The 11519-nt window shown below is 35.6% G+C and overlaps 1 protein-coding gene across 3 annotated transcripts in view; it reads left to right on the top strand.

Moving 5' to 3' along the window:
- The first annotated feature begins 4772 nt into the window (after window positions 1–4772).
- Window positions 4773–11519, top strand: part of LOC120346940 (myoferlin-like) — a 39144-nt gene continuing 32397 nt past the window's right edge. The window contains exons 1-8 of one of the 3 annotated variants that reach the window (XM_078116936.1): window positions 4773–4822; window positions 5769–5838; window positions 6611–6710; window positions 6974–7148; window positions 8244–8388; window positions 9089–9204; window positions 10645–10682; window positions 10875–10957. In XM_078116936.1, the coding sequence (XP_077973062.1) occupies window positions 4799–4822; window positions 5769–5838; window positions 6611–6710; window positions 6974–7148; window positions 8244–8388; window positions 9089–9204; window positions 10645–10682; window positions 10875–10957 (751 nt within the window). In that variant the 5' untranslated portion in view covers window positions 4773–4798. Of the gene's footprint in view, window positions 4823–5768; window positions 5839–6610; window positions 6711–6973; window positions 7149–8243; window positions 8389–9088; window positions 9205–10225; window positions 10419–10644; window positions 10683–10874; window positions 10958–11519 lie in introns of those variants that run through there. The other 2 variants (XM_078116947.1, XM_078116942.1) reach the window with 2 other exon arrangements.

Here is an 11519-nt window from a genome sequence, read left to right as displayed (position 1 = left end):
AACCGTAGTCTCTTATTATTACCTGCCGTGCCAAGGATTATTGAAATGTTCGAAAAATTAAAAAGTTATTTTAACGCTCAAAGATGTCCTACTCTTATAAAAAATGTTTGGAGACCCGCATGCGAACTAATTTATAGCTAATATTGATGCCCAGTATCTACTCACAAAGGTGAGATGAGTTTTGTTTACTTCGCACTGTTACGGTTTTTGTCCCATATATATGGTAAGCCTATATATATATATGAAATTAATGACTTGTATTGGCGAGGGGAAAATGTGAGGTGACTTTTTTAACTGTGCCATAGCTAAATTTCATCGGGTAGCCCTCGAAGGTGACCGAAAACTCCCCTACACAGTAAGCTCGATACAGACGATACGCATCTGTGTGGTAGAAGTGTTTTTACGGTAAGTACCTCTCCCAATCGATATTCCGCAGTCGCAATATGTCACTGGCAACTGCAATCAAAACAAATGTTTCAATTTGTTTTCGAAAAATTCATCGCTGAATGACTTCAGAGTCGGAGTCAGGCATTTACTCGTTTACCAATTGCTCGTTTATGGTATGTGTGGTTTTACAGAGTGAACTGGCTAGTGCCTATCACGAAAAATTCCAATGTCAACGACTAATTCATTCTAATGTGACGAATTCTATTCCCCGGGCACTCGGGTATTCGTTTTAGCCCAATTCCATTTCCAAGTTCGGCTCCAGTAGCCTAAACATGCCAAACTCCGACTGTACAGTTCTAGTTGTAATCCTTAATGAACAGCAACCATTTAGCCTAAATATTCCTTGATTTCGAAAAAATTAATCCACTCATTTATTGCATTTTGGGTATGATACCATTTTTCAATCTTTATTAAAAACTTTTGGAATCTCCAATTCAATTGGTATGGCTTCTAGAAGCGTTAAAAGTTTGAAAGAATAGCGTAATTCAATCATTAGGACTTCTCAAAAAATGCCAAGCCAAACATAATAGCTTAAATGTTAAATATATTAGTCACTGAGTATATATCATCCGCCGTATTAAAATGTTAGATCACTTTGAATGGGTTTTAAAAAATGATTGGTTGATCGATTCTTAACTCAGCCGTGGAAAGCCCATCCCGCGTCTTACGTGAAATATCAACCTTTCGTTCAGTAAATGTGTTAGACCGTGTGATGAAACAAATATTAATATTTAATTTTATTAATTTATTACTAATATTATTATAAAATCATTTTATATGCCTGTGAATTGGATTTTTATTGATTACTTTGTAAAATACCGGCAATATTAATGTGATCGCTGGGTAATGATATTGGTACTGATCTACGTTTTAACTGTACGCCAAACTTATGCTGAAACTAAATCATACCTCAGTTGCCCGGCGTGATACAGATTCCGATTTGCTTTATTATTTACAATGGGTAAAATTAATAGAAATACTTACAAATATTAAATTTAACGCATTTTTAAATGTGCCTGTCACATCATGTGTAAAACATCCCGACAGGTCAATGAACTAATTTACTAATTTTAATTACTACTAATTCAATTCTCGTGGTCTGCAATTCCAAAGAGGCTACGATTGTTCATTTTCAGAAAATAATGGTCAAAGTAGTTAATCAGAGAGGAAATGGACTTCTGCATTATAGCAAACATTATTTTAACCATTGCATAGTCTTTTACTTCAAAAAATTTCTAACCAGTTTTTCACTTTGCAAGAATGATATTGTAGCAAGTACTCAAGGATGATTAATGCGGATTTCTATGTAGTTAACCACTTGTTGTTAATAGTGCATGTTTTTGCCTGAAACAATGTCGCCGTCCGACTCAATTTCCTTCATCATTATTTCCAAGCAACGTTTTATGCGAGAAAAGTTGACGACGTATTTCCCACCCTCAAGTTTGCTCGTCCTTGTTTTTTCGTTCTTTGTTGGTTAGAAACTTGGTTTCATCACATATACTTGTTTGAAGGTTTCAAGTATATTTCGTTATCTGTTATTTGGACCAATGCGATTGTGCAATTTACAATATATATACGAATATTTGGCACTACACGTCATTGTGTTCTTATTTCATCTATGAAGAAGTCAGTTGGGGATTCCTTTACTAAACTACGTTAAATAGTACAGTAGAAATAACACGCAGGCATAATTCCTATGATATAAGATATGTATCCACACGAACGTTACACGTAACCTCGATACAAAACGCTAGAAAGGAATGCCGAGACGTCTATTCAATCAAATCGCGATGGAAACGTGCAGTTGATATTTTTGTATACAGTGCATCACACGTTTTCTTTTTTAACGAATAATAATTTTAATATTAGTTGCATCACTTTCGGTAATTGTACAACGTTCAGAAATTTTATTTCCTAGCATTTGCATTGGTTTAACTACAGGTATCCATTGATTATTTCGTTTTTTTGTATGGAAGACGTCCAGGCAAATTGAAGGAGACATTGTGTTTGAAATGTGTGATCAAATAAAGAAGGTAAATTATGTTTACTTTGGTAACCGCAAGTAAAACAATAACACTTATGAATATATACACATGAGGAATTTTACTTTAGATAACATTTAATGAAAATGAGAAAAATAGAGGGACAAGAAGAGAGAAAGAAATAAAAACACACTATATATTTCAACGCATACATATATTATAAAACTTGGTCAGAAAGTCAGAAATGTTCGATTTATTACCTTCCGTTGCCTTCGAATTCTCTAGAATTGCAGTGTCGATCTGTTAGCTGTAATATAAAAAAGGAAGACTTTCACACGCTGTTATATTGAGAATAGAGTAGGACAATTCCCAAATGCTAAAGGTAATGTTATCCCTCGAGAAATCGGCCGCCGTAATCTGTACACCGCGGTTTTAGTGGAGTGCTTTTGTGCCAAATTTGAAGAAGCATTCTATCGGGCGCTCCAGAAGTGTATGTAACAACAATATGGAGGTAACTAATTTTGTTTGCCTATTTTACATCAAGTTGTGTAAAGGGACTGGAACCTATGAGTATGTTTACTTAGCTAACACAGACAGTCCCCGAACTCGTAATTGAGCTAAAATAAGGAAAATCGGAATAAAACTATGGCCTAACCCTAACCTGGTACATATACTACAGGAGTACCTTCTTTCGTTTGCTGAAATGTTTATGAGGCGAAGATTGAAATTTTTAAACAAAACGCTATTTTTTTATAACTAGTTATAAAATTAGTATTTTTACGTTTGCGTAATAGGCCTACTAATAACAGTAGTCGGATGTCTTGTACTCTACTATTTTATTTGGTATTCATGATCGGATTTGTGTGCGGTGATACTTTTTTAAAGACTAAACTTAAATTAAAAAATAACAGACCCAACCGTACACGCACAGTTCAACATATACATTCCCGTTTTAGTCAAAATCTTTCATTTTAGCATGTGCCGTATCTCCACCCGAATGACTGGCTTTTCCATGACTGTCTTGGGCCTACTCTTTATGCAAATTTTATTCAGAGCTTTTAATTTTTCAACCGGAATTTCGAATTGATTAAATTTCCGGGAAAGACAGGTTATGACAACTCATAGTTAATCATGTTGTTGCAACATATTCGTATTTCCCACCAATGTAAGCGTACACTTTGAGCCGGGCCGTAAATGCGCTTTCTGTCCACAGATCACACCTACAAAGGGATTCCATAAATTTCAACGATCAAGATGATAATGTAACTTGGTTTATTATTTCGGCAGAGCTCATCAGAGTTAAAAGTTTCCTGATTGCTTCCTTCCTTGCGAATAATGAACTTATGAATAGGTTCAGAGTTTTCTTCAATTTGTACACGAATGAAAGAATCATGACGGAAGTTAGGTATAACGAAGTTCCGATGCGTTTCTTTTCGGATGAGCGGAGTCTCGCTTTCTTTAACAAGCTCATCAATCATTTCATTTGCGGAACGCAAAAATATGATGTCTGGTTCTGTCAGTTTGTTCTGAGCAACGCTCCAAAAAAGCAGAGAGTTTGGAGGGATTAGAGGCAGCTTTAGAATTTTCAGGTGGGCATATTAAAAATGGCCAGAGTGTCTAGCTTTGGGGAAAGAATTTTTTGTCTTTCTTGCAGTTTAGCTCTTGCATGAAAAAGTTAAAGTAGGCCACGAAAGAAAAGGAGTTGAGAACCACTGCCCTAAAAAAATGAGGGTATTGAGATCGTTTGGTTAGAATACCAGAAATGGTTTTGTTGGTAAAGCGTATTTATATAGACGTTAACGTTTATGATAGTAAAATTAGTAACTTCTTAAACTATATCACTAGTGAAATTTGAATTCGTAAAAAATTCCAGTATTCACGAGGATAATGTTAATGTGTGGCAGGAAATGTAACAACAATGATATCAGCATGAAATGCACCCAATACACAATAGCATATACTTGGTGCATCAAATAAAGCGACGTTGCACATTACTTTCCATATAGTTCCGTAGGATAGGATTTTCATATTTCTCCCGATTGAGGAGATATAGCGTACCACAGACTCTCGTCTGGTTACCAGTCCACGTCGCCAGCCGGTTATTTGTTTCTGATACATGTACTTGTGACACCGATGGACCGCCATTATGCTTTTGATTCGGCAAAGTCTACCCTACACTATTTATCGCATGGTCCATTGGTGGCTCAGAATAGACATGGCGGCTTTCTCCGGGCATCCCATAGGATACTTCGATAATACCTGTTACGAACGTGCGACATTTAGTAATAAATATTATTTTTTATATTCAGAAGTTTTAGAATATAGTTTTATACCAATGTTTATAGTTCGAGTGTAAAGACGAAAAAATAATGAGCGAGAAATCTTCTTCCAAGGTAACCTGTTCAATTTCTAATTATCTGCCCAAACATATGAATCACGAATTTCGTTTGACATATCCTTAACGTCATTAACTATAAAATACGGGTGGTCTGTTTTAAAGTGAACTATTATAGAGCCTTAACAGGCCGAAACCTGTATTTGTGAATTATTATAGCCAGTTGTAATTCTTTACCATAGTTGCTGCATAATTTGGAGGCTAATGGTTCACAACTTTTTTTCTGTCGTGCCAGATTTTTGTTGCACACTTGGGTATGCCAGGGTAAAACTACAAGAAAATAATTCTTTCATCAATATTGACATTTTCACTTAAATATTTAGAATGAAGATTACTACTCAGCAAACAATAGTAGCATTATTTATTGCTACTGCAATCAAAAGTTAACTAAATTAGTGACGCAAATGAAACTAAATTTATCAATAACTCTTGCAATTTTGATAGATTTTTTGTGGCCCAGAAGTGAGCCGTGGCCCACTGATTGACAGACCAAGTCTAAAACACGAATCCGACTTGATGCTGAATCTTGAATTTAACATTTTTTGAGCGTTGAGTTGAAAATTAAACACGCGCAGCATTACATTACAGGAATATAATGAAATAATTTGATAATTCCGTTCTTCTAAAAATGAGCACCATTGAATATATTAGGGTTAAATCTAGTAAACAGCTTACCTAAAATAGTAAAAAGTGCATAAAAAGCTAAAAACTATTCGTTTCAAAGACGGACTGCAGTTTTGATGTACATGGGGAAATGCATTGAATATTTCTCTTTTCTGTATACCTTGTATACCTTATTTTATTTGCCTGGGTGATTATACGTCATGTGTTAGAATAAAAGGTCTAAGACTCTGACCACCAGTCCAAGCGGGTTAGGGTTAGTTCAGCCGAAGTCACTAAGTTGCAAGGCCTACCAACATCATGTATGAATATTTTCTTCGCAGGACGAAACACAAGACAAAAAGCAAGATGGAAAGGAACAGCAAGAATCTAAAACGAAGACTGAAGTTAAAGGTACAGACGTGAATATGTGATCGTGTTTATTTGCGTTATTAGTTGAATGATTAGAAAAATCTGTTTAAAGTCGCTATTTTTCGGTTTATTGTTGTTTTACGGCTTGCGATGTATGAACTCCAGTCTAACCTAGCTCTAAATGAAATTGATTAGATGTAAGGAAATATTTATACTTCAAGCTATTATTAAGTGGTTTCATAATATGCTAAGTTTATCCTATTCTATATATTTACTAACTTTGGCTTTGATTGAACTAATCGTCGCTAAAAGTTCATTGCTGTAATAAATAATAAAATACAGTTTCTTCCGCCATCCAAGTTAATAACTGGTTTATTTTTTTTATTTCATCCCTGAACTCATAACCGAAAGTAGAAGTCATGACACGTTACAAGAATGATTCGTTTTATCATCTCCCTCTCCACCGAGATATTTTTGCATACGGCACTTATTCACGTTTTTTGTTCGGAACAAGCAATGTAACGCGTCTACTGATATCTAACGTTGCGTAGGGAGCTACTGTTTTCGAGAAAACCGGAATGTTTTTTGACTCTGCATTGAATACCCATTTTAATAGATCATGGGTAAGGTAGTGGGCATGGGGTTTGAAGTTGAACCCAATATTTTTAACCGCGATGCCATCATAGTTAGGTCAAACTGTTTAATTAACAGCTAGGCAATCGCGTCCACGAAAGTCTTTTGGTATTCGATCCTCCCTCCCATTGATAATACATAAAAGCTCAGCTATTTAAGTTCAATTATTCCTTAATAACAGAGGGCGGCGATGAAAACGAAGATCTTGATGAAGAAGCAGATAACGATCAAGATGATGAAGGAATAGATGTGACACCAGGAAAAGAGGAATCCAAAACAAAGTAAGACTATACTAGAGGCGTTTAACATATGGCCCGCGGGCCACAGTACGTTGAACCCATTCACGTGGGCCGTAACATACTTCGTATCGACCATTTGTGAATGCTTTTTTCATTTGTAACGGCACCATTGGCATATTTGATTCAAGTCCTCCGCTTTAACCACGAGAACAGCCCGATAATAGTTGATATTTGTGTAACATTTCGTATTATATTATATTTGCATTGCCTAACGATGTTGATAACTGTACATTCTTATTTTCCAGAACAGATCGCAAAAAATTATCAGAAAGAATCGAAAATTTTCAAGTTCGGATAAAAATTCACGAAGGAAGACAAATGACAGGATCGAATATTAAACCAGTGGTGAAAATCAAATGTGGACCGAATCAAACAAAAATTACAAGAGTAAAGAAAGGGGCGTCTCCCGTCTGGGAAGAAGTAAAAATAACTTATATACTAATTTTTCAAGCTATTTTGAGCGATTTAGTATAAAATGCTTTTTTTGGCGTGTACCAATATGAAGGTAACTAATTTAGTTCGCCTATACTTTACATAAACTTATGTAAAGGGATTGAAACCTATGGACAGGGGGTATATTCACTTGGCTAACACAGACAGCCCCCGAACTCGTAATAGAACTAAAATAAGGAAAATCGGAATAAATTTATAGCCTAACCCCAACCTGGTATACATACCAGGGGAATACCGTTTTTTAAAATATTTGCTACGTTTTATACGCTTCTCACTCTCAACAAGGCTCTGTACAGACAGGGTACAGGGTTCCGCATCAGGTTCCCAATTTATTACATCCGGATGAGGTGGCGAGCTTGAGGATTGATTGGGTACAAGTTTTTCGAACCGAAACCGATACCAAAATAATTAAGTCAATGATTTAACTTCTAGGCTATCTTGCCCACCATCGACATGCATCAAAATTGAGCAAGAAATATGTTTCAGATTTCTACAACTCCTAATTTGGCGTTCAGGTTGTTTTAATTCGTTAATTCGCATTCTGGCCCTATTAAAATGCGATTTGTAACGATACTCATAAGAACTTAAACCTACTTTATTTTTGGTGGAAATTTTGTGAATGTTTTATAATTAATCTATCGTTTGTTCAACCATTGCAATTTGCAAGTGTTTCACGATTACATATAAAATATTGAAAATTCAGATTTGAAATACGACTTAACTTGACGCTCAAATTGTTTTAATTTGGGTATTCCGACCCTATTTATAATGATCATTGCAACGATCTTGTGGAAACTAAAACCTACTCTATGTGGAATGATTTATATGTATTCAATGGCTTGTTGACGCATTGCAAGCGATTAACGGCTTTTACATAAAAATAATTGGAATTTAGATTCAATGTATTCCTTTAATTTTTTACGAATTACTGTAATCCACCGATAGATGAAATACGACTATCTCAATTTAGTTATACTACACATGTCCCGCGGTTATTGCACATACGCCCAATTCCCAAAAGGGAATGATAAACTTGTTAAGGTATAACTTATTCTTGTCCAGCTGTTGATGTACAACTTCAAAGATTCGCTGAAGAATTTATATGATTATGTGGTCGAGTTCACGGTCAACAACTCGAAAAAACTGAGAACGGATACATTGATTGGATACTTCAAACTTGATCTGGGAAATGTATACGATCAAACAGGTAGTGTTTAAAGTTGTATTGTACTGATTAGTCCTAACCAGTGGTGGGGTTCAAGGGTTACGCGAACTCTTTTTTGGAATATTGTCATATCAACGAACCGGTTTTTGTTTTCTTGTTTGTTTTAGGCGTAAGACTACTATCGCAAATAAGTAATGTGTACCGCAGCTGACGACTATAATTACATATTTGACGTTCCCGTAAACGCGTCATGTTAATGTAACTTACGTAGTGACATAAATACATTTTTAAATGTGGAAAACTGTGGTCCATGAGTTTGTAGCGAATGGGGAATGTAACTTTGTATTTCAATAGTATTTCACTACTTTGTATTAAGAGTATGTGAATTCAATGAATAGATCAGTGTCCCATTCATTGAATTCAACATATATACTATTAATACAAAGTAGTTCAATAACATTAAAATCCATAGTCCATCGCCACAAGTTACAAAAGATACAAGATATTCGCTGGTTCTTAAAATTGAATCTTACCACATTCAACACGAATGGCTTTGACAGTTTTAATAGTAATTTTCAAGTTTGAGTCATATTTCCACATCTTCGACCAAGCTTATGACATCTTGCAATTCCAGCATAATTTGCTGATGCATGTCAAGTTGTTTTTTCTTGATTTTTACATCCCTATTATTCCTATAAAAACTACGAAATAACTGAATAGTTAACTTGTTTCATTTTTTCAGATCATGCTCATGTTCGCAAATGGATCTTGTTGACTGACCCAGAAGATAGCAGCAACACCCCTCATGGATATCTTAAAATAACAATATGTGTTCTTGGAGCTGGAGATGAACCGCCAGTATGTTTTTTGTTTGCAAAATGTAATCCAATATCAAAAATAACGAATAATTTTTCAGATCAAAGAGAGCGAGGAAGGCGCGCGGCTTGTAGAGTGGACAATAAAACTTTATTAGCGTATTGATGAATATTGAAAGTGTTTCTTCAAACTAAAGTTTCAATACATATTTTTTTGAAATTGGAAGAAATTTGTAAACTGGTTTGACGGCCCTGCAACTTTATCTTTTGTATACCAATAAAAACGTTCTCCACATTTTCAATCTTGTCCGCAGGCGCCCCGTACCCTTCCAATTCCTATATGATTACCCGTAGTACAGAACATAAAAACAAATTTAGGCTCTATGAACATAAAACAAGCAGTTCCGGAGCCAAACCCAATCGATTATCATCCTTGAGTTGTAGGCATAAACAAACGAATTCGGTCTGGAAAATACGACATTGCGGCGTGATTTTAGTGCAGAATTTTGCACTGAAACCTTATGCTAATTAGAGTTTGTTTTGAAACGATTTGAAAGCTTCCGTCTGAGTTCCAACTCAATTTTTTATCAATATATCATACGGAAAAGCATCTGCACGCTTGTGAGTCACGTTACTCCGTGTTGCGACATAACAATTTGGTTTGGATTTGGTCCAACATCACGTGAAATTTTCCACAGTTACGCAACTTTTATCCTTTTAAAACTAGTAAAACAAATTATTGATTTATCACATAAATTAAAATGTAAACCAGACATACAAGGCTCACGATTGTAAAAGGATTGCACCTGCATGCGCCCGAAGATAGTCCACAAGTAACATTTTTTCGACATTAAAATAGGCTCTAAAGCTGAAATAACACAATATATAAAATGCTGTCCATAATGTTTGATATTGTAAGTGATAGTCTTTATAACATCAATTATGTATTATATGATTCGAGAGTCATATGATTCGAGATTCGAGAGCTTCACACAAGAACAAATATTTTATGTAACGTTTTGTCTGACCGACTGTCAGACTTCTTCAAATCAGACGGCCAGACAAAACGTTGCAGGAATTTATTTGCGTTAGTGTGTGCAGCAAGACTACTGAATCCGCAAGTGTGAAAGACGAATATGCAGTCAGTTAATCTGACGTAACTCCAACTCATTATTGAAAATTGGTTAAAATCAAATTAAATGAATTGAATGAATTCTTAACTGCCGATCGGTTATGAGTTTATCCAACGGTCAATCGGTTAGTTATTCCCATACCGGGCTTGACTTACAGTATGTCCGGACAATAGACAGTGTTTCAATTGCTTATTCGTGCTTTATTGTTTTTCCTTGCCCGTTGTATAAATAAATAATTCCTAATTCCCTAAAAATAAATTATTTGTTGATTTTGCACCCAGGCAGAGCAGAGCTCATATTCAAAATATTCAAAAACCATGACCCAGATAAACAATTTTCTAAAATTTCAGAATGAAAGTGGGAGTGCCGAAGACGATGACGTAGAAGGGTAAATGCATTGTTTTTTAATTCTTTTTATATATATATATATTTTTATTCTCAGTTCCTGCAAAAGTTATCACAATGAAAAATTCTAATTCACTATAAATTTAAAAGGGGCAGACCTGGTTGAAAATACATAATTTTTCCGTCTTCCAACCCCAAATTGTCACACTAATACCGGATCGATCTTTCTTTTTAGGAACGTTCTCACGCCTGCAGGGGTCACATTTCAATCTGTCAATTTTATTTTCCGGTTTTTCAAAGCAGAAGATGTACCTCAGAGTGAGTGTTTTACGACATAGAATATATATAAATATACTATATCTATATGTATCTATCTATATCTATATCTACTATATCAATCTATATGTTGGGGGGCTGTGTGTATGGGGCAGAGTTATCGACTCGATTTGGACTCGAGTGATCATCTAATAAGGACGCAAATTTACTCAAGTGACGTAAAGAAATGTCGCCGAATCCTACTCAACTAATCGCCAGTGATACTCCGTGATTGACTCGACTTCGGATTCGACTCGAGACTGAAGGTTTAGGTCAGCTAACACTCCAAACATTACTGAAATGATAAACAGAGGGTGCCATGGGTGCAGAAAGCTTCCGAAAGGGGGCCACGAGCCGTAAAAAATTGAAAACCACTGGTTTAAGGGCTTGTACTCGAATCATCCAACAGATATGATTTGGATTCGTACTCGATTAAACGCCAGTGAGACTTAACTGGGCTAGTGACTCGGCTACGTACTCGGATGTTCCGTTAGCCTCGACATTTAGGGACTTGCACCCAAGAGTCTAAATCGAATGGCTCAGCACATACTCAAGCAACCTGCCT

Source organism: Styela clava, chromosome 1, assembly GCF_964204865.1.
Source record: "Styela clava chromosome 1, kaStyClav1.hap1.2, whole genome shotgun sequence".
In the NCBI taxonomy this organism is placed as follows: domain Eukaryota; kingdom Metazoa; phylum Chordata; class Ascidiacea; order Stolidobranchia; family Styelidae; genus Styela; species Styela clava.
Note: the sequence above shows the minus strand (reverse complement) of the source record. Positions and strands in the feature narration are given on the sequence as shown.